The sequence below is a fragment of the Bubalus bubalis genome, chromosome 17 (assembly GCF_019923935.1).
Source record: "Bubalus bubalis isolate 160015118507 breed Murrah chromosome 17, NDDB_SH_1, whole genome shotgun sequence".
NCBI lineage: Eukaryota > Metazoa > Chordata > Mammalia > Artiodactyla > Bovidae > Bubalus > Bubalus bubalis.
In genome coordinates this window covers 38097359-38121982 of record NC_059173.1, presented here as the reverse complement: position 1 = coordinate 38121982, position 24624 = coordinate 38097359, and the positions used below count along the sequence as shown (strand labels likewise).

General features: G+C 36.9%; 1 protein-coding gene across 7 annotated transcripts in view; it reads right to left on the bottom strand.

The window, feature by feature from the left end:
- Positions 1-24624, bottom strand: part of SPATA5 (spermatogenesis associated 5) — a 350490-nt gene that overhangs the window by 67136 nt on the left and 258730 nt on the right. For 6 of the 7 annotated variants that reach the window (XM_044930400.2, XM_006078935.4, XM_006078937.4 and 3 more), the window contains one exon: positions 9597-9761. In XM_044930400.2, coding sequence (XP_044786335.2) covers positions 9597-9761 — 165 coding nt within the window. Of the gene's footprint in view, positions 1-8795; positions 8877-9596; positions 9762-24624 lie in introns of those variants that run through there. The other variant, XM_025268023.3, reaches the window with a different exon arrangement.

Genomic DNA, 24624 nt, shown 5'->3' with positions numbered 1-24624 from the left:
TCATTCCTTCCAAAGAACACCCAGGACCGATCTCCTTTAGAATGGACTGGTTGGATCTCCTTGAAGTCCAAGGGACTCTCAAGAGTCTTCTCCAACACCACACTTCAAAAGCATCAATTCTTCGGCACTCAGCCTTCTTCACAGTCCAACTCTCACATCCATACATGACCACTGGAAAAACCATAGCCTTGACTGGATGGACCTTTGTTGGCAAAGTAATGTCTCTGCTTTTGAATATGCTATCTAGGTTGCTCATAACATTCCTTCCAAGGAGTAAGGCTCATAACTTTCCTTCCAAGGAGTAAGCATCTTTTAATTTCATGGCTGCAATCACCATCTGCAGTGATTTTCATATGTAGATCAATTAAATTATTATTAGAAATTAGCCTACTTCTAAAGCTGAAACTCCAATACTTTGGCCACCTGATGCGAAGAGTTGACACACTGGAAAAGACTGACGCTGGGAGGGATTGGGGGCAGGAGGAGAAGGGGATGACAGAGGATGAGATGGCTGGATGGCATCACTGACTCGCTGCACGTGAGTTTGAGTGAACTCCGGGAGTTGGTGATGGATAGGGAGGCCTGGCATGCTGAGATTCATGGGGTTGCAAAGAGTTGGACACAACTGAGCAACTGAACTGAACTGGATTGAGCCTCAGATCAGATCAGTCCCTCAGTCATGTCCGACTCTTTGCGACCCCATGAATCGCAGCATGCCAGGCCTCCCTGTCCATCACCAACTCCCAGAGTTCACTCAGACTCACGTCCAGCAAGTCAGTGATGCCATCCAGCCATCTCATCCTCTGTCATCCCCTTCTCCTCCTGCCCCCAATCCCTCCCAGCATCAGAGTCTTTTCCAATGAGTCAATTCTTCGCATGAGGTGGCCAAAGTACTGGAGTTTCAGCTTTAACATCATTCCTTCCAAAGAAATCCCAGGGCTGATCTCCTTCAGAATGGACTGGTTGGATCTCCTTGCAGTCCAGGGGACTCTCAAGAGTCTTCTCCAACACCACAGTTCAAAAGCATCAATTATTCGGTGCTCAGCCTTCTTCACAGTCCAACTCTCACATCCATACATGACCTACATACATGACCTACTGGACTGAGCCTACTTCACCTCAAATAATCAAAAATATCCAACTCTACCAGGATCCATACCACAGAAGTAAAGCATGCTCTACACATTTTTAAAAAAAAATCTTGAGCTCCTTCCAAGTTGGTAAAACCCCCAAATTTATCACTCTTTCGAAGATGAAGAAGCACAGATTCAATGTTTATACAAAAATTCTGGGGGGACCAGCATGGATCAATAGAGAGACTGAAAATCTGGAAGAGGAAAAACAATGTAGACTGTTAAAATGCCATTACTATTGGCTGGAGTAATTCTTCATAGATACTTCGCCTGGATACCAGGCTTGAGGACTAGATTATCAGGTAGGTCTTGATGAACTTGTTGCTTTGATAACACCACTTCTTTTTATAAATGGGCTTCAGTACTTTATACTTTCAGTAATAACATGCTCTATTAAGTCTGTTGCCAGCCAGCCTCTCAGTCAACATTCATTTCCTTTCTGACTAATGCTTCTTGTAATCTGACAGCAGTTTTAAACAACTGGCAAGGAGTCAGTAATACAGGTATGGCAGCACAAGGTGTTCTGGAGGATGGTTTGCTTTGGTATAAACACCCTATCTAAAATAGCCTTCAGGTAAGCTGAATTTATTGCCAATTTAAGCAGAAGTTCACGTTTGGAAATATAGAGAATGTTACATTTCCATACACTGTACATTTTTAAAACTGTAAGTTAAAATGAACATTATAACTTTGTAGCTTTTACTTACTTTCCTAATAAAGAGTTTAGGCAAAAAGCAGGCTGATGTATATTTTCATTTTATAAGAGTTTTTATTCTAATGCCTCCAGAATCATAGATACTGAACTTGACAAGCTGTTCTTAAGAAAGCAGGAAAACCAAAGGTATCAAGGAAAAAAAATCACTGGGCATGGGAATCTCTGAGCAATTAAAACTTTCATTTCCATTCAGTGGAAAATTGTTCAAGTTTGCTAAGGAGATTTTTTTGGCAGGGTGGGGGGGTGGGCACACGACACACCTTGTGTAATCTTCATTCCCAGACCACAGATTGAACCAGGGCCCTTGGCAGTGAAAGCATGGAGTCTTCACCACTGGACTTCCAGGGTTCCCAGGTGAATTTTTATTAAAATCCAAATTCTAGGAACTGTCAGAGTCTTTCAAGGTTCCTATTCTTCTTGTGCCATGGTTAGGGTCTCTAGGCCATAGAAGCAAGTATTTAGAGACAGTGACCACAATCCCAAGATTCCAGGTTTCTAGCAGCATTGTAAGGAAAACATAACTGTTATACGTCCCTGGAGGTACAATCTCTAAGGAATTCCTTATAGGACTACTCTAATCTATGACAGGTATAGGTACACATTATTAGCAGTAGGAAGGATCATGAAGACCATATCTCTACTCTTTTATTAAAATACGAGAAATTAGTTCTAGAGATGATAGTTATCAGTTGATTTGGCCAAATTAATACTGTAGTAAGTGGTCAAGAAAGGACTGAAGTCTAGGTCTTGGTTTTTACCAAACAGTAAGAGAGAGGGGGTAGAGGACTGGCTTAAAAGTCATAGCCTAATTAATACATGCTTTCAGTATATCTGGTTTTTGCATTGGAAGATTTTATCGTGATTCATTTAAACACGGTAGCTACTGATTGGTCCAAAATTGAGAAAGGAATATGACAAGGCTGTTTATTGTCACTCTGTTTATTTAACTTATACGCAGAGCACATCATGCAAAATGCCAGGCTGGATGAGTTACAAGCTGGAATCAAGATTGCCAGGAGAAATACCAACAACCTTAGATATGCAGATGAAACCACCCTTATGGCAGAAAGTGAAGAGGAATTAAAGAGCCTCTTGATGAGGGTGAAAGAGAAGAGTGAAAAAGCCAGCTTAAAACTCATTAAAAAATTAAGATCATGGCATCCAGTCCCATCACTTTATGGCAAGTAGATGGGGAAACAATGTTTCCATTGTGACAGACTGTCCACTGTCCACAGTGACAGACTTTCTTTTCTTGGGCTCCAAAATCACTGTGGATGGTGACTGCTGCCATGAAACTAAAAGATGCTTGCTCCTTGGAAGAAAAGCAATGACAAACCTATATAGTGTATTCAAAAGCAGAGACATTACTTTGCCTACAAAGGTCCATATAGTCAAAGCTATGGTTTTTCTAGTAGTCATGTATGGATGTGAGAGCTGGACCATAAAGAGGGCAGAGAATCTAAGAATCGATGCTTTTGAGTTGAGGTGCTGGAGAAGACTTTTGAGAGTCCCTTGGACAACAAGGAGATCAAAGCAGTCAATCTTAAAGGAAATCAACCCTGAATATTCATTGGCAGAACTGATGCTGAAACACCAATACTTTGGCTACCTGATGTGATGTCCAAGGTCCTTTACACTTGTCTGACTCATTTCCCCTGGTTTATTACCTGCCACTTCTACTCTCAGACTCTTTTTCTATTCATATTTCAACCTTTAACAGAATGTAGAACACACTATGTACTTTTATACATTTCTACCTTTCTGTATGCTAGGGACACTCCCCTTTCCAGTCCTCCTATACTTGGGGACTGCTTTTCATCTATTAAGACTCAGATCAGCTATCCCCTCCTTCAATCCTACTTAGTGCAGAGTTACAACTTCTTCTTTTTCCCACAGTATTCTGCACATGACTATATCATATCACATAAACACATTGTATTGGAGAAAGAAACAGCAACCCACTCTAGTATTCTTGCCTGGAAAATCCCGTGGACAGAGGAATCTGGTGGGTTACAGTCCATGGAGTTATAAAGAGTTAGACACAACTCAGCACACATACAAACACATTACATAGCACTTAGTTGTTTATATGTCTTTCTCTCTAAACTGAAGATCTTATTCACAATACCTGGGGAAATACTGTAAGTAAATAAAGAAAAACATAGTTCCTAACTTTAAGTAGCTTATAATTTTTGTGAAGATGACATCCGGGTAGCTAAAGACAATAACTGTAAGAAAAGTACATATAAAAAAAGTGTCAAGATGTTTCATACCCACTGTCCACAAGAGTAGGCAAACCTTTATCAAAGATCAGAGATGTCAAAGGGACTATGGAACTTTTTCAAAGATACTTCTGTTGACTCAGAGGTAGGAAGAGCCTTTCAGGACAAGTTTAAGAATCTGATTTCTGGTTCTGGGTCTGTCACATTTGTTTGTTATGGGACTTCAGATAAATCAGTATCAAAAAAAGTTTAAAACTACAAGTGTCACTTTAGTGAATGTTAAAATTGGTATTTTTGTTCATTAGGATTACTCAGAATCAACACACAAATCATCCATCCGCCATAGAGTTCACTGATGCAGTGGACACATGGTTGCTGTGCTGGGAGTCCAAGAAGTACAGAACCTAGTTTCTGCCATAGACAATCTTGTATTTGTCTGGCAGGACATGAGGTGGCTGCCCTTATTAAAATAACCAGAAGGGAAAATATCCTAAGAGCCAAACAAATGAAACAAAAATCAGAGTAAACGCGTTCAAAAGGAGAAGCCATTTTTGGGTGGGTTTGTCACGATGGTTTTATGACAAAGCAGTGATTTCAATAGGCTGTGTGAGCAAAGAGTACTTTGAAACTCTGGGGTATAGATATAGAATTTTAGGGTAAACGCACAATAAAGAGTGGAGAGAACAAAGATCTCAAATAAGAGCAGTAGACCAAATGGTCACAACAGCACGATTTCACAGGGCAGTTTCTGATTAGGCAGGACAGGCAGATTGTGGGTGTATCTACAGGAGGTTGCTAAGTCCCGTGGTGCTTGCTGCACTTAGAGATGTGAACACTGCTGCTAATCACTCTCTACCAGCACTGCACAGGGAGCCAAAACGTGTCCTGTCCTGCCTGAGGATCTTGAGTCCTGTCTCAGATGTGTTGCTAGGCTGGTCATATAAAGAGTCAATCTATGCCAGGTTCCAGTACATTGATCTTGATTTTTAGATTAGGGAAAATAGTCACAAAAGGATTCATGGAGGAAAAGTACAGATATCCTACATGATTATAATTGCTCCTTCTGTTTTCACTGGGTAGGAGAAAAGAGAAAGTATGTTAAAAGAATAATAGTCAGCAAGACAATAAAGTAGGCAGGAGGGGAAGGGAACAACAGAAGTCGAGATGGTTGGATGCCATCATCGACATGATAGACACGAATTTGAGGAGGCTCCAGGAGTTGGTGATGGACAGGGAAGCCTTGTGTGCTGCAGTCCATGGGGTCACAAAGAGTTGGACACGACTGAGCGACTGAACAACAACTTTATTACCTATAATAGCTCAAGCACAGTGCATAGAACCCTTTTTGAATTAATGAGGCACACTGAAAGGTGATTTTTTTAATGTCAAGCTGACATGAAGATTTTGAGCTTTTATTAGACTCAGAAGGGCCCAGACTTAGACTACAAAACAGAATTCAGGGCAAGACACATCGCTTTAGTAAAACAAAGATAAGACTAAATTTACATGAAGTTAAAGCTTTTTGAAAAATTAATGTGAAATGAATTTAACTCTAACAAATTGCTAGAGCTAGATTCATAAGATGACTCTAAAAAGGGTCACTATATTAAGTAGATTTCTACAGTTGGAGAAAAGTGTAAGAGGCAAACTCAATTATTATTTATTAACAGCTTTCAGATAAATTATCTGGTTATTGAGACCATGCAAAACTGTCTTATGGCAGCATCATTCAATACTGCAGTGGTAAATATAAACACTGAACTGATATGAGGAGGATAAAATGAAGGGAAATAACATTTATGAAGCACTCATTATGTGTCAGGCCTTGTTGCTTTTACATTTATTATCTCACTCAACCCTCAAAACAGTTTGTCATGCAGGCATTTCACAGATGAGGAAACTAAGATTCAAAGAAGTTAAATATTAAATAACTTGTCTGAAGCAACTCTGAAGAAATGAGCTACAATTCAACTGTATTATTAAAATTGTTTTTTCTCCTACTTAATTGCCTCTCTTGAAAGCTGAATTCTCAAATCTTGATATGTGAAATAAATGCTATGATTGCCTATATTACTCATAAATGTATAGCTGATACCTGGCTCTTAGATGTTTTGTCAATTTAACGAGATAATCATGAAAACGAGAATAACATCCAAATACAAATAGTTAATATAAATTTTACTGATATTAATTGTCAGCCTGTTTCAGCAAATTCTTATACTGAGGAAATTATGTATCTTATTCATCACCTCTGTCTTCAAGCACATGGCACATGAGTAATGGGCCCAGTTATGGCTTCATATACATATATTTATGATTGCTGATTTCCTGCCAGTGGTAAAAGTTTTCCAAAAGGAACTAGGATAATTTGACATAGCAGAAATACATGAAGTGGAATCTGCTACAAATAACTTAAAAAACAAAAATCAAAGCAAAAGAAAACAATAGCCATAACCAAAAAAGACTTCTTATTTCCTCCTGAGCTGAATTCCCATCTGCTTTTAAATGGCAACATGTTTTTCCATTAAGTGGAAGCTACAGCCAAGAAATCAAAGACAATGAGGCTCTGGCCACGGGGGAATAGCGGGCTGCAGGGGCGGCTGATGGATGCTGCCTGCTTCAGCCTCTCTGCAGAAGATGCTCCCTAGGGACCACCTTCTCCTTTCAGCGGGAGACAAACTTCCCCTTGGGACTCTCCTTAGGATTAAAAAATATATGCTAATTCCCTGTAGACCCTTTCCAAGGAGGAAAAATGAAGTAACTCAGTATAAGGAGCTATTTCAATCTCTGGGTGTCTGTAAGCTTTCATGAAACAAAAGCACCAGGTGACAAAAATTTCTTTTGAAAAAGTAACCCCTCTTATCCCAGTTGCTTAATAAGTGCCGATATCATCTCCATCCAAATTATCCTCTACAACTTTTTAATTAAAAAGATAAATAAAATACTCACCACAGTTAAAGTAAACATTGTTTCCAAAAAAACAGAGAGCCAGTAATTTCCTCATTTCTGGCTCACCCAGACAAATTTTTGTTAAATAGCTGATATTGTACAGCCAAATAAAATTAATTTTATATAATACTGAATATACTGAATACTGAATATACTACTTTACTGAGAAGACAATAATTAACTGAGTCGGCAGTTTCATTTTTATACCAAAAGCGGCCACAGAGACACTTCAACCCTGAAAAAGAGGTTGTGCCCATAGCAGGACGCATTGCTATAAGAAGTTTCCTATATGACAAATGAGGAGGGAAAGTCTTGTTTTTCCTAAATATAATTTTTTCAGTTTATTAAGTCTTTGTTAAGTATATTCTATGTAGTAGGCTTTGTGCTGAAGGATATGGCCTTGCTGGGGGAAGAAATAAATTAGTGACATCAGTGATAAAGCAGTGAGTCTGTAGGAGTCACATGATGGAAGTGAAAACTTTGACTTTGTTTTTACTATTTAAAAACCCATCAAAACTAATTCTAGCTTTCAAACATTGTCTTGCCATTTTCATTCTGATACAGAGAAGAAAAAAAGATGAGATCTTATATTTTATGTGAAGCTAAGTTTAATCTATCTAAAATTTCCTATTGATCAATTTTAAGACTTTAAAAAAGTCAGTATTTCTTTTCAAACAATAGGGCACCTGTGTGAATTACCTAAATATTGAGACCAAACCCTCCTCTCAAAACAAAAACTGTGTAACTAATCTGTCTTGTCCAAATTGAAAATGCAGAACTACAAAGATATATATCTGGAATAAGTGTCTATAAAATTGTGGTCATACACTAATTATAATTAGGACCACAGTGGAATACCCTTCCCTCATCCAAGCATTATGGGACACAAAAATGTAAAGCGAGGGACAGAAATGTCTGCTACTTTCTCTACGACTATTTTTAGAAGATCTGATACAAAAGTTAATCAGAAATGAATGTGCTTATATTTTAGGCTGAATAAGGCATATACTACATAAGAATTAGCAAGCTGGTACAGTAATTCCTGGCACCAAATGAGTTTTTACTTCTCAGCCAGACAGAACCTCACTGGCTTTGATTTTTGTTTTGCACTTCTGTGTTACTATCATGAATTACTTCAAAGTGAGAAAGGCATATTAATACTTTGCTAACTGCTCTTCCACTTCACTCAAGTGAAAGATTTACGGTTTCTTCTCCTGGCTGTTTCCTGTAAACTGACGTACCATATACAGGATGCCAGCCGTTGCTCTTACATCAAAAACGAAATTTTAGAAATGCTACAGTAGTCAGCTAGCAGGAACTATATGTTCATTTTAACTTAATGGATGGTCATGCCAAAGAGATGCTCATAACAATTATTGTTTTAGACAGGACTTTAAACGTAAAGGCACTTTAACTGCTTCTCAAGCTTTCTACAAGAATTTTCCACCCCAGTGGAAATTAAACATTTAAAGGGGGAAAATCAAATATACATAGTTCACAGTTGCAGAAATAATTAGTAGATCTGGGATTTTTTTTTGGTTGTTGCTATTAGCTATGACTGCATGATAAACTAAATCCAATTCCACATGCAAATTTATCTACAAGACTTTGATTATCATATGGTTTATTATGTATTAGTCTCTTTGGTTTTTATAGAAGACAGATAAAAATAACTGCAAGTAAAACAGAAAGTGGAGTCCCAGTCTGTTGGATAATTTAGAATGAAAAGAATCTGCAACTTCATATTTATGAGAGTATTAATTTTCTAGTACAAACCTGTATCAGTGGTATTCAGAAGAGATTTCTGTGTTGAACACATGTAGAAAAGTTGCACAAGTATTTTAGTGGAATTTTATTCTGTAAACAAAAACAGCCTAAGTAAAGAGCTGCTAAGGAGAGAAAAATATCTCTTACTTAAATATGCCATACTTAAAATTTTCATATTTTCACAGAGGTGTTGCTGTTCGTGTTTAAACTGTATTTTTACTATTAAGAGCAAGCTGGCTGTCCCTTTTATGGTTTTTATCACAGTTAAGAGCAGGCTGGCTGTCCCTTTTATGGTTTTTATCACAGAATCTTTGTAGATTGAGATAATTTTCCAAAAGCTTAAAAGATAAGAAAATCAAGTCTTTTGTATTTCGGAGTATGTTCATGATATCTTAATCTCATTTTTATGATCTTTATGAGAACACAGTAGCGAAAGTTGTACACTATTTCCATTTGCTAGGTAAAGGAATCAAAGTTCAGAAAAGTGTGTAATTGGTTGGAAGTTGCTGTATCAAGAAGCCCCCAAAGAATCTTCTACTTCTAGTCCAGTGATCACTCCACTATATTATGCAAACTCTCTGAAGACCACATTTTGAGATATAAATAAGCCAGGTAAAAGCAAACGAAATGCGTAGGCTAGATAAAACGTAATTTAATTTTAGTGACTATCTGTCCTGTAGTGTATTTCCTGTTTTAAGATTTCTTAATATGGAGTTATTTAAAACAGCTGGCATCAAGCAATGTTCTTTGCTAATGACCCCAAACCACTGCTTTCCTTTCACCAAGGTATTTTGAGGGTAATTGTCTTACCTCTGCTCCTGAATACGTATCTGTTTGGAGGACGAGTTCATTCAGATCAACCTCGTTATTGATTGGCATAGAGTGAAACTGCAGGTTAAGTATTTCCCTTCTTGTTGCTGCATCTGGTAAAGGCACATAGATGATTCTGTCAATTCTTCCAGGCCGCATCAAAGCCTATATAAAGAAGAGGGGGCAACACAGATTAACCAAGCTCAGAACTGACACTCCTCATCAAAGGTACACAAGGAAAGAGGATGCCCAGAATCTTATGAATAACTCACTATTACCATAATTAGTAACTAAAACAAGTACCAGTGATTCTATATCTACATCAAAGACTCAAACAAATAACAATGTCAGAGTACTTTTGAAAACAGAAAAGCAGTACTTCTGAACGGCTTTTTGCTCCCTTGCAACTAACTGTCAGGTCAGTAAAAGACGACTCTTCTCTTTTAAGGAAATGTGTATACGACTTGCATTCATCATATCAAAAGATTTGTGTTTGGATAACTTCCTGCAGTAATTCTTAAAATATGGGTTAAGCTATTTCAGAGGTCTCAAAATAACAGCTCAGATAAAAGAATACTTCTAAGAGCTGATGGCAGTCAAAAAACTTCCCTAATATTTTATTGAAGGCTAATGCCTGAATTATCTTAGAAACAATGAAGTCATCTATTCAGAAAAAAAATATTGAGCATGTACTATATATCAGACTTTGTCCTTGATTCTAGGAAATAGCATGAATAAGATAGGTATGTGTAAAACCAATTATAGTGATAGTTATTCATGTCTGTGAATATACTAATAACCTTTGAATTGTATATTTTAAGTGAATGAATTTTATGGCATGTGAATTATAATAAAACTATTAAAAGAAATAAGGGTCTAAAGTGTGTCTGTTGACAGGATGCAGTAGCTTTTAGTGGGTGCAGTCAGAGAAAGCCTCTTTGAAGAAATAAATTTTGCTGATACTCCTGGAAGTCACCCATACAGAAATCTGGGGAAAGAGAACTCAAGGTAAAGGAAACATCAAGTGTAAAGGCACAGATAACCAGTATGTTCCAGAGAAATAAAAAACCCCCCTGTGGTAGAAATCTTGAATAAAGCGAAAAGATGTAGGAAACGTGGTTAGAGGGACAGTCAAAGGCAGATTCTAAGGCCTTAAGCAACATGGTGAAGGGTGTGGATTGTATTCTATTTGCAATGAGAAGCCACTGGAAGGCTTTAAGCAGGAAGGTGAAATGACAAGATTTACATGAAAAGATCATTCTTATGGGACAAAAAACGTCTAACATTTACATAATAAAAATCCAAGAGAAGACGGGGTAGAAAAAATTATTTGAAGAAAAAGCTGAAAATTCCTCCCAGTTGGTAAACAAATATGAATTGACACGATCAAGAACCTCAATGAATTTCAAACAAAGTAACTACAAAGAAAACCATACACAAACATATTACTGTCAAACTGCTGAAAATTAAAGATGCCAGAGTGAACACAGGGAACAATGATTTGAATCACCAATGACTCTCAATCAAAACGATGTGGAAACCAGTAGAACAACATCTTTAAAATGCTGAAAGAATGAAAATGTCATCCAAGAATTCTATTCCCAGTGAAAGTACCCTTCAATAACAAAGGAAAAATAAAGTCACTTTCAGTAACAGAAAACCAAGGAATATCTACCAGTAGACCTTTCCACTGGAAGAAAACCAGAAGATCTACACTATAGAAAACGCTGAAGGAAGTTCTTAAGGTTGAAGGTAAATGACATGAGACGAAAAACTGAATCTTCAGAAAGAAAGAAAGTGGACTGGAAATGAAATACCACAAACATGTAGACTCCTTAGATATGCCAAAAATTACTCTTGTTACTGGCATAATGAGAAATAGTACTCCTTGAATATATAAGAGATACTCACTCACAATATAAAACAGTGTATTTTTAATGTGTATTTATGAATATGAAGTATCTAGAAAAAAGATGTGATAGGAATACAGAAAGTATGGAAGACAAGAACTCAGACATGAATCTCTTTTAATTACAAAACCAATAACAACAACAACAAAAAATCTTAAACATGCAGCTGGGACCACACATAAAACACTACAGAAAACACTAATATTGAAACTTCATATAGTTGCTCTGTGGGACTTAGTTCTTAGGGAACTGGCATAAAAAATGATGATATCCTGTGAGTAATAAATTATCCTTTGTCTCTGACTCACGAGTCTCATGTCTTTTGCCAGACTCTATGGAATTATGGCAGGCTAACTTGTTAGCTTTCAAATAGGGTAAAGTCTCAGAACCTTCGCATTTCTTAATATGTATGTTCCTAATAATGAAGCCTCAACATATATACAGCAAAAATTGACAGGATTAAAAAGATAATAAATATAAATTCACAACATAAATAGGAGATTTTAACTCTCTTCTTTTAGTAATTAATAGAACTAGAAAACAAATCAGTAAGATAGAGAGGATCTAACAAGACCATCAATTACTCAGACCTAACTGAAATTTATATATAGGCCATCATGTCCAATAACTGCAGAACACAAATTTTTTTCAAGTACACTGAGTATATTCACCAAGACAGCCCATATGATAAGCAGTAAAACAAAACTCAACAAATTCAAACAGAGTAGAGCTCTGAATACAAGAAGATAAGTTAGTCATGAATAAAAATAAGACAGAGGAAAATCCCAAACACATTAGAAATTAAACAGCATATTTCTAAATAAGACATTAATCAAAGAAGAAATCACAAAGGAAATTAGAAAATGTTTCAAGTTGAATGATAATGAAAATTTAACAAATGAAGATGTGTGAAATATACTTCAAGCAGTGAAGTGAAGTGAAGTGAAGTCGCTCAGTCATGTCTGACTCTTTGCAACCGCACGGACTATAGCCTATCAGGCTCCTCCGTCCATGGGATTTTCCAGGCAAGAGTGCTGGAGTGGACTGCCATTTCCAGTGCTTAGAGGCAAATGTATAACTCTAAATGCTTATAAGAATAAAGAAGTCTAAAATCAATGACCTAAGTTTAAAGAGTAAGTACAAGGAAGGAAATATGAGAGCAGATATCAATGAAATGGGAAACAAGCAAGAGAGAAAAATCAAAGGTTAAAAGTGGTTTTCCACAAAGATTTTTAAAATTGATTAAATTCTAGCTAGACTGAACAAGGATAAAAGAGAGAACAAATTAGAAATGAAAAAAAAAAGGTTTATCACTAAAGATAATAAAAGGATAATCGATTATTATTAACAACTTTGACAATAAAAATAAACAAATTTATTGAGAAATTCAAGATGAAAATGGACAGAAAATGAAACATAAAATCAGAATAGCTCTACATTTATTTTTTTAATGGAATTGAACTCAAGTTGAATTCATTATAACTGACCTTCCCATTAAGAAAAATCCAAAACCAGATGGCTTCCCTTCTGAATTTTATTTCTGAACCAGAGAAGAAATAACACCAAAATTATAAGAAAGAAGACCACAATCACTTTAGGATACAGAGAAGGGAACACTTCTCAACTTGTTTTAAAAGCCAGTATGATACTAACTCCAAAATTCGAGAAAGACATCACAAAAATTGAAAATTACAGACTGATGACATAAACACAGACCTAAAAATTCTTTAAAAACATTGACAAATAGAATCTAACAATATATAAAATGGATAAATCATATTAACCAAGTAAGAATCATCCCAAGAATGCAAGGTTAGTTTAAGACTCAAAATCCATTGAGTATAATTCACCATAGTAACAGAACAAAGGAGAAAAACCATATAATCACTTCAGTATGTGCAGAAAAACTAAAGACAAAATTTAAGATCTATTCATGATAAGAAAGTTCTCAGCAAACTAGGAATATAAGGGAACTTCTTCAATATAATATATGGTACCATAAAAACCTACAGGTCACATCATATTTAATGTCAAAATATTGCATGTTTTCTACCTAAGATCAAGAACAAGGTAAAAACTCACCACTTCCACCTAATATTATAAACAGAAGTACTAGCCTTTGCAATAAGGCAAAACCAGATTGGATAGAGTATGGGGGAAGGAGGTATAGAACTTAGAAGAGTAAAAAGTAAAAAACGATCCTCCTTTACCGAGGATATATAATAGTTTATGTAAACTCCTAGTTCAGTTCAGTCACTCAGTCGTATCTGACTCTGCGATCCCATGAATCACAGCACGCCAGGCCTCGCTGTCCATCACCAACTCCCGGAGTTCACTGAGACTCACATCCATCGAGTCAGTGATGCCATCCAGCCATCTCATCCTCTGTTGTCCCCTTCTCCTCCTGCCCCCAAGCCCTCCAAGCATCACAGTCTTTTGCAATGAGTCAACTCTTCGCATGAGGTGGCCAAAGTACTGGAGTTTCAGCTTTAGCATCATTCCTTCCAAAGAAATCCCAGGGCTGATCTCCTTCAGAAAGGACTGGTTGGATCTCCTTGCAGTCCAAGGGACTCTCAAGAGTCTTCTCCAACACCAGAGTTCAAAAGCATCAATTCTTTGGCGCTCAGCCTTCTTCACAGTCCAACTCTCACATCCATACATGACCACAGGAAAAACCATTGCTTTGACTAGATGGACCTTTGTTGGCAAAGTAATGTCTCTGCTTTTGAATAGGCTATCTAGGTTGGTCATAACTTTCCTTCCAAGGAGTAAGTGTCTTTTAATTTCATGGCTGCAATCACCAGCTGCAGTGATTTTGGAGCCCCCCAAAAATAATCTCTGACACTGTTTCCACTGTTTCCCCATCTATTTCCCATGAAGTGATGGGACCGGATGCCATGATCTTCGTTTTCTGAATGTTGAGCTTTAAGCCAACTTTTTCACTCTCCACTTTCACTTTCATCAAGAGGCTTTTTAGGTCCTCTTCACTTTCTGCCATAAGGGTGGTGTCATCTGCCTATCTGAGGTTACTGATATTTCTCCTGGCAATCTTGATTCCAGCTTGTGCTTCTTCCAGTCCAGTGTTTCTCATGATGTACTCTGCATAGAAGTTAAATAAGCAGGGTGACAATATACAGCCTTGATGTATTCCTTTTCCTATTTGGAACCAGTCTGTTGTTCCATGTCCAGTTCTAACTGTTGCTTCCTGACCTGCATACAGATTTCTCAAAAGGCAGATCAGGTGGTCTGGTATTCCCATCTCTTTCAGAATTTTCTACAGTTTATTGTGATCCACATAGTCAAAGGCTTTGGCATAGTCAATAAAGCAGAAGTAGATGTTTTTCTGGAACTCTCTTGCTTTTTCCGTGATCCAGCAGATGTTGGCAATTTGATCTCTGGTTCCTCTGCTTTTCTAAAACCAGCTTGAACATCAGGAAGTTCACGGTTCACATATTGCTGAAGCCTGGCTTGCAGAATTTTGAGCATTACTTTACTAGCGTGTGAGATGAGTGCAATTGTGCGGTAGTTTGAACATTCTTTGGCATTGCCTTTCTTTGGGATTGGAATGAAAACTGATTTTTTCCAGTCCTGTGGCCACTGCTGAGTTTTCCAAATTTGCTGGCATATTGAGTGCAGCACTTTCACAGCATCATCTTTCAGGATTTGAAATAGCTCAACTGGAATGCCATCACCTCCACTAGCTTTGTTCATAGTGATGCTTTCTAAGGCCCACTTGACTTCACATTCCAAGATGTCTGGCTCTAGGTCAGTGATCACACCATCGTGATTATCTGGGTCGTGAAGATCTTTTTTGTACAGTTCTTCTGTGTATTCTTGCCATCTCTTCTTAGTATCTTCTGCTTCTGTTAGGTCCATACCATTTCTGTCCTTTATCGAGCCCATCTTTGCATGAAATGTTCCCTTAGTGTCTCTAATTTTCTTGAAGAGATCTCTAGTCTTTCCCATTCTGTTGTTTTCCTCTATTTCTTTGCACTGATCGCTGAAGAAGGCTTTCTTATCTCTTCTTGCTATTCTTCGGAACTCTGCATTCAGATGCTTATATCTTTCCTTTTTTCCTTTGCTTTTCGCTTCTCTTCTTTTCACAGCTATTTGTAAGGCCTCCCCACACAGCCATTTTGCTTTTTTGCATTTCTTTTCCACGGGGATGGTCTTGATCCCTGTCTCCTGTACAATGTCACGAACCTCATTCCATAGTTCATCAGGCACTCTATCTATCAGATCTAGGCCCTTAAATCTATTTCTCACTTCCACTGTATAATCATAAGGGATTTGATTTAGGTCATACCTGTATGGTCTAGTGGTTTTCCCTACTTTCTTCAATTTCATTCTGAATTTGGCAATAAGGAGTTTATGATCTGAGCCACAGCAGCTCCCGGTCTTGTTTTTGCTGACAGTATAGAGCTTCTCCATCTTTGGCTGCAAAGAATATAATCAATCTGATTTCAGTGTTGACCATCTGGTGATGTCCATGTGTAGAGTCTTCTCTTGTGTTGTTGGAAGAGGGTGTTTGTTATGACCAGTGCATTTTCTTGGCAAAACTCTATTAGTCTTTGCCCTGCTTCATTCCATATTCCAAGGCCAAATTTGCCTGTTACTCCAGGTGTTTCTTGACTTCCTACTTTTGCATTCCAGTCCCCTAGAATGAAAAGGACATCTTTTTTGGGTGTTTGTTCTAAAAGGTCTTGTAGGTCTTCATAGAACCGTTCAACTTCAGCTTCTTCAGCATTACTGGTTGGGGCATAGACTTGGATTACTGTGATATTGAATGGTTTGCCTTGGAAATGAACAGAGATCATTCTGTCGTTTTTGAGATTGCAACCAAGTACTGCATTTCAGACTCTTTTGTTGACCATGATGGCTACTCCATTTCTTCTGAGGGATTCCTGCCCGCAATAGTAGATATAACGGTCATCTGAGTTAAATTCACCCATTCCAGTCCATTTTAGTTTGCTGATTCCTAGAACGTCTAAGCAATCTACAAAACAACTAATAGCAAGATTAGAGGATACAAGTTTAAAACTAGAAAAGATGTATTAGGCAGCAAACTAGAAAATACAGTTAAAAAAATCCACCTAATGGAAACATATAAAAACATAAAGGAGGACTAAAAGTAACAAGAGAATGCTTCCCTGAAAATTACAGAGCACTGTTGAGAGAAATTAAAGAAGACCAATTTAAACAGAGACTCAAAACTATTAAGATATTCTTTTTTTCCAAATTTATCTACAGACTCAGTGCAATTCCAATAAAAATTACAGACTTTAAAAAACCTGACAAACCGATTATAAAATTTATATAGAAATGCAAATAACTGAGAATATTAAAAGCTAAAACTTAAAAAAAGAACAAAGTTGAAGGATTTATCTGACTTGAAAACTTATAATGCTAATAAAGAAACAAGATAGTGTGATGAGGTCTATAAGACAGACATAGCAGATCAATAGAGCGGGATATGGATTCCATATTGATTTTTATTTTTAATGCATTCAGGGAGGAAAGCAATTTAAGACATGATGCTCAATGACTAGATACCCATATTTTTTAAAATGAACATTGACCTCTTAACTCACTCCAAACTCAAAAATTAACTTGAGATGAATCATGAATCTCAATGTAAGAGATAAAACTACTAGAAGTATTAAAAAATTGATAAACTGGTCTTTATAAAAATAAACCCTTCTCTTCTAAAGATACCTTTAAGAAAATAAAAGACAAGCCACAGACTGGGATAAAATATTTACAATAGGCATATCTAAAGAATAACATATTCAATTATAAAAATAAACCTTAAAATTCAATGATAAGAAAATAAACAACCCAATAGAAAGTAGGCAAGAAATCTAAACAGATTCAGATACAAGAAGCTATAGCACTGGCAAGCAAGCAAATGTTGAATAAAAAGCTGCACAGAATCATGGTTCATCAGATCACTGCAAATTTAAGCCACAATGAGATATCATTACTTTCTTATAAAAATGACTAAAACTAAAGAAACTGACAATACCAAAGATTGAATAAGGATACAGAAAAATTAGAAACTATAGGCTCTTAATGGAAACATAAAATAGCACAACTACTTTGGAAAACTGGCAGTTTAGAAAGTTCCCCACCAGAACAATACAGCTACTCTACTGCTAGGTGTTTATCCAAGAGGAACAAAACCAGATAGTCATGCAGAGTTGTACACAGATGTTCACAGCAGCTTAATTTACAACAACCCTAAGCTGTAAATAATCCAAATGTTTACCAATTCATGAATGAACAAATATGTATTTACATATAATAGAATACCACTCAGCAATAAAAAAGAAAAATTACTGCTACACTCAGTAATATGCATGAGTCTCAAAACCATTGTTCTGAGTTAAAGAAAGCAGACATTGAAAACTATATACTATAAATTCCATTTATATAAAATATGTAAAAATTTTCAATCTAATCTATATAAAAAGCAAACAAGTGGCTGGCTGGAGCCTGGGGTAAAGGGAAAGATGGATTTCCAAGGAGCAAAAGGAACCTTTCAGGCTGACAGAAATGTTCTATTATTACATCATGATTGCAGAAGTGGTTTCACAGGTACACACACACACACACGTAAATTAGTTGAATTATACTCTTTAAGTTGATGCAGTTTACTATATGCAAATTATAGCTAAATAAAGATGATTAAACTTCTTAGTATTATAGTCATAATTATATATCAACATATATTGGTATATAATACTGAGATCTTCAATATTAAATATCAATGAACTTAAGGGGCTCAGAGATGTTTTCAGATCATTTCTTTTCGAACAGACTGTGTTCTTGGACTAAGCAGTTTTTGAAAAGTAATATAACCATTCAATAAGAGAAAGAACATTTTCTTAACAAGCTTTATAGCTCAATTTCTATGATTTGGCCATGTATACGGATGACAGGCATCACGACCATTCCAATTCCAGACAAGTATATCTCCCACTTTTTAAAAAAGTCACCTGATATTTATATTTAGAGTTGCAAATAGAATATTAAAACTCATGGAATCAATACTATGTATCTTATACAGGTGCTTCATAAACTGCTCAGAAAAATGTTAGCAGATAAAAAGGAGAAAAAAAAGATCTTCTTGTTAAAATAAGTTAGGGCAACACTGGGTAGAAACAAAATTAAACAGGTTTCTACATGCAGGGATTTTTGGAGCTGATACTAATGGGTATGAGAAATCTCCAAGAGAGAACTGCAGGTAGTATATAGAAAGTCTACTCCAAATTCTCAAAATAGAATATCTCAAAAGTTAATATTACATTTCCACTTTGGAAAAAGGTGCTGTATACTTTTTTGCACATATCACAATATCTAGAATATGCTGAGCATTTAATAAATATGTACTAATTTTTAAGTCATGTACAAATTAGGAAACAAAAAGTCAAGTAACAAATACATAATAAATATAGTGCCCTTGTTTATAAATGAATGCTTTAATTATTTTCAGACTATTCCCCACACTTAACATTAGTTCATTAGGTAGAAATGACACATGATTATCTTGAAATGTATTTTATCATAGAATTAAAACCTGTATCTCAATCACTGGGATCATTTCTTCCCTACCTAAAACAAACAAATTATGGATTCAGGACATTAGGATGATACCAGCAAACACATTTTTTTTCAAATTATTAAAAATCTTATCTAAAATCAATATTAATATTTATATAGCCCTTAAGAATCTGGTAGGCTACTGTCCATGGGGTCGCAAAGAGTTGGACCCCATGACTGAGCGACTTAACTAAGAATCCATAAAGCGATTTTCACATAGCAAATTTCATTTAATATTATTCTAAATTTTGTGCATTAGATATTGTTATACCCCCCATTAAGAAAAAAAACGAGGCCCAAGATCATGCAATAAATGATAGAAATTAAACAAAAATCAGGAGGTCTCTGAATGTTGAGTCACACCTTTTCTTTTTTACTATCTTGCCACTACAATATGATACTCAGTATCAATGGATGAAGGAAAAAAAAATTCTTGTTCTAAAATATAACATAAGTGACACAATAACTTAAAGAATTCTTTCACCAAAAAAAAAAAAAAGATTATACCTTTACTATGTGCCAGGCTCCTTTTTAGTTGCTAGGGATACAGCGGTGAATGGCTTGGTTAGTTTTTTAAAGTTGAAGTATCCTTTTCACCTTTCTGGGAACACTAGTCATTCTAGGCTATTTTAAAATTTCCTTTCTAATAATTGAAAGAATAACACAGCAAAGGATATAGAGCACACACGTCATATGAGTCTCTGGAACAACACTCAGCAAGCATCTGTGCTCCGTCCTCATCCCTTCTCCCCTAAGCTGCAGCTTTCCCCGGGCAACGGAGGTTGAGTATACTTCAACGATTATAACTTTGTCTGGGCCAACAGCCAGCTAAGCTTTTTCTGGCTTGATCTTGTCAGTGAAAGTTAGCTTAAAAAAAGGTAGGAAAGAGCTTTCCTTCCTGTAAAACCCTGAATGAGTTAACACCCTTCCTAGAATTTCTTTAAAAATACTGTTCTGCAATACTAGGGTGGAAGAATGTATTCTGAATGATGGCATCTGCTGTTATTTTAAAATCACCATATGACAATTCTCAATGAAAAAACAAGCCCAGGCTTCTTAAAACTCTGAATACTTCTGGTTGCAAGGGCATAGACACTGTAGCCTTATATTAATTTTAGGTTAAACAACTGTTGGGCAAACAGCCTTTTAAAGAGGACTTTTTCAGTATCTTGGGCAAGTCTCTATACCTCTAACAACCTCAGTTTCCTCATGAGTGAAAATGCTAGTGGTTTTTTAATCAGAGAAGCCTATATACTTCTGACAAGAATTTCCCTCAAAATACACAAGAAGAGAAAACATCCCCATGCAATTCTGCAAATAATTCCACTGAGTTCAAGTGAAATCTGCTTGTGCACCTCTCACTAAGCATGACTATATTAGATGACCTTTTACATGGGTCTTCTGGACTCAATCTCATATACTATCTTACTCAAGGCAATGCCTGATTATGTAACACCGTCTTTACTGAAAAGGTGTTAGTATAATTTTAGCAATTACACTACTTAATTAAACTAACACTACTCCCGTTCTTTCCTCCGACCTTTACGAAATGAACTCTACTTTTTCTTTCTTATAAATTCTGAAGTTCAACATATGCAATTTTTATATTCTATCAATGTCCAAATCTAATTTAATTAGCACAGAAATACTTGTTCACACCAAAGTATTATAATAAACACTCTGAGAAATTAGGTTCTGTTGGCTCCTATTCATTTAAAATGATCAACAAGGCTTTTAGAAGGATTAAGAGAAATGATGTATGTAAATCATCTAGCTCTGTGTCTGGCACAGGCTGGTGTTCAGTAAACACAATACGCCTACCCCCCTTTAAAAGAAAGAAAGAAAATGATCAACATGGTGTGTATGTGAGTGTAGGGAACATCTTCTATTATAAAGAAAAGCAATACTGAGCCTTTACATTTTACTCTGATGAAAACATATCAATGTATCATGATTCATGGAGAAAACAGTTCCAGAAAGTAGAGCGAGAGAGGTGGATCCTTAGTAACAGCTCTGATTTATTTCAAAGAAACCTTGGACTTACTCTAGGCATCTTTCTCTCTAAATTCAACTGATTAATAGGTGTGGTTAATACTACCTCTTAAATCTCTCTTGAAACTGTCACTTGTATTCCATCTTCTTTATTATATGTTTGTGTGTTTGTTTACTGTCTGTCTTTCCCAACAGATTGCAGGCAGAAATGTAATGGCAGATATCATATTCTGCCACTCAATACACTCATATACACTCATATTCAAGGCACTCAATACATGCTTACTCAATGAAGTCAGGCCAACATAATCTCTTCTCTAGAATACCATAACTATATTGCTAGTTGTTTTTCTGCCGGCAGTCTTACTCGTTCCTTTTTCTTCCTCTCCGTGTCTACATCATTGCTGAGTAATTATTCTAACTGCAAATACTATAACTCCCTATTTTCTAATCACTGAATGGCACCTCAAGGAAAAAAGTCATATTCAAGCATACTATTTCAGGTGTCTATAATTTTGGTGTAACTCTCTCAACTTATCTGCGGCTACTCTTCCTTTCTCATCCTCTGACTCCAAGAGCATCTAAGCATTCAGAGTTAGCCAAACTCCATGCTGCTTTCTGCAGCCCTGCTCTCACACATAATTCACTCTCAGCTCTGAATGACATTTTATCTCCTAGCCTATCAGGTGAACTCCACTTCTTGTTCAAGTTTCAACTTAAAAGTTTTTTCTTTTATGCAACCTTCTGTGACTCTTCTGAGTACCATATAACTTGTAATTTGGCATACAGGTTAAAAGTGAGGGGACAAGAATCAGTCTAACTGGGTTAAAAATCTAGCTCCATCATGTATTATCTGTGTGTTTAGATAAATCATTTTAACTTCTTGGTACCTTAAAATCCTTAACAGTGCTAGTTACTCAAGAGGATGACTCTATGGATTGAATCATATAATCTAAATAAAGGGCTCAGCACAGTGCTTGGTACATGGCATGCATGTTTCAATTTAGATGTTATTATCATCATTACTGTTCCTGTATAATTATCCCAGTACTTCACTGCACTCCTTGAATACAGGGAATGCTAGTTATCTTCGGATCCTAAAACCTGGCACAAGGTAAGCATTAATGTTCTTTGAATGAATAAAAGAATAAATGTTCTAAAACCACGAGGTTAGAACACTAGTAGACAAATCAGGTTAAAATACAGATTCTTGATTTATGTTTCTAAATGTCAGTGTTCAAAAGGGATTACTATTTAACAACTTTCAACTTGCCTCTTCCTCTCCCTGCGTCTTATCATAGTCTCAGAAATGAGACTTATAGTAATAGGGAAGGGAGAAGTTATAGAAATACGCTTGCTCTCTTCATCAGGAATCTAATTAAGGAATCAGTAAGAGAGGAGGTCCTAGAATACGCCTGTATTTATTAAATCTTTTCGTGTTGCTGATCCACATTATTCAGCCTAGAGATGAACACAGTTGACTTCTGGGAATGTTTCTTGTGTTGTCTGATTTGCATTTCTCTAATAATTAGTTTTCATTCCAATCCCAAAGAAAGGCAATGCTAAAGAATGCTCAAACCACTGCACAATTGCACTCATCTCACAAGCTAGTAAAGTAATGCTCAAAATTCTCCAAGCCAAGCTTCAGCAATACATGAACCATGAACTTCCAGATGTTCAAGCTGGGTTTAGAAAAGGCAGAGGAACCAGAGATCAAATTGCCAAAATCCGATGGATCATCAAAAAAGCAAGAGAGTTCCAGAAAAACATTCTGCTTTATTGCTATGCCAAAGCCTTTGACTGTGTGGATCACAGTAAACTGGAAAATTCTGAAAGAGATGGCAATACCAGACCACCTTGCCTGCCTCTTGAGAAATCTATATGCAGGTCAGGAAGCAACAGTTAGAACTGGACATGGAACAACAGACTGGTTCCAAATAGGAAAAGGAGTACATCAAGGCTGCATATTGTCACCCTGCTTATTTAACTTATATGCAGAGTACATCATGAGAAACAGTGGGCTAGAAGAAACACAAGCCGGAATCAAGATTGCTGGGAGAAATATCAATAACCTTAGATATGCAGATGACACCACCCTTATGGCAGAAAGTGAAGAGGAACTCAAAAGCCTCTTGATGAAAGTGAAAGAGGAGAGTGAAAAAGTTGGCTTAAAGCTCAATATTCAGAAAACGAAGATCATGGCATCTGGTCCCATCACTTCATGGGAAATAGATGGGGAAACAGTGGAAACAGTGTCAGAGATTATTTTGGGGGGGCTCCAAAATCACTGCAGATGGTGATTGCAGCCATGAAATTAAAAGACGCTTACTCCTTGGAAGGAAAGTTATGACCAACCTAGATAGCATATTCAAAAGCAGAGACATTACTTGGCCAACAAAGATCTGTCTAGTCAAGGCTATGGTTTTTCCTGTGGTCATGTATGGATGTGAGAGTTGGACTGTGAAGAAAGCTGAGCACCAAAGAATTGATGCTTTTGAACTGCGGTGTTGGAGAAGACTCTTGACAGTCCCTTGGACTGCAAGGAGATCCAACCAGTCCATTCTAAAGGAGATCAGGAGAGGGTGTGGAGAAAAGGGAACCCTCTTACACTGTTGGTGGGAATGCAAACTAGTACAGCCACTATGGAGAACAGTGTGGAGATTCCTTAAAAAACTGCAAATAGAACTGCCTTATGACCCAGCAATCCCACTGCTGGGCATACACACTGAGAAAACCAGAACTGAAAGAGACACGTGTACTCCAATGTTCATTGCAGCACTCTTTATAATAGCCAGGACATGGAAGCAACCTAGATGTCCATCAGCAGACGAATGGATAAGAAAGCTGTGGTACATATACACAATGGAGTATTACTCAGCCATTAAAAAGAATACATCTGAATCAGTTCTAATGAGGTGGATGAAACTGGAGCCTATTATACAGAGTGAAGTAAGCCAGAAAGAAAAACACCAATACAGTATACTAACACATACATATGGAATTTAGAAAGATGGTAACGATAACCCTGTATACGAGACAGCAAAACAGACACTGATGTATAGCACAGTCTTTTGGACTCTGTGGGAGAGGGAGAGGGTGGGATGATTTGGGAGAATGGCATTGAAATATGTATAATATCATATATGAAACAAGTTGCCAGTCCAGGTTCGATGCATGATACTGGATGCTTGGGGCTGGTGCACTGGGATGACCCAGAGGGATGGTATGGGGAGGGAGGAGGGAGAAGGGTTCAGGATGGGGAACAACAACAAAAAATAAATAAATAAAGGAGATCAGTCCTGGGTGTTCACTGGAAGGACTGATGCTAAAGCTGAAACTCCAATACTTTGGCCACCTCATGCAAAGAGTTGACTCACTGGAAAAGACCCTGATGCTGGGAGGGATTGGGGGCAGGAGGAGAAGGGGACGACAGAGGATGAGATGGTTGGATGGCATCACCGACTCGATGGACATGAGTTTGGGTAAACTCCAGGAGTGGGTGATGGACAGGGAGGCCTGGCATG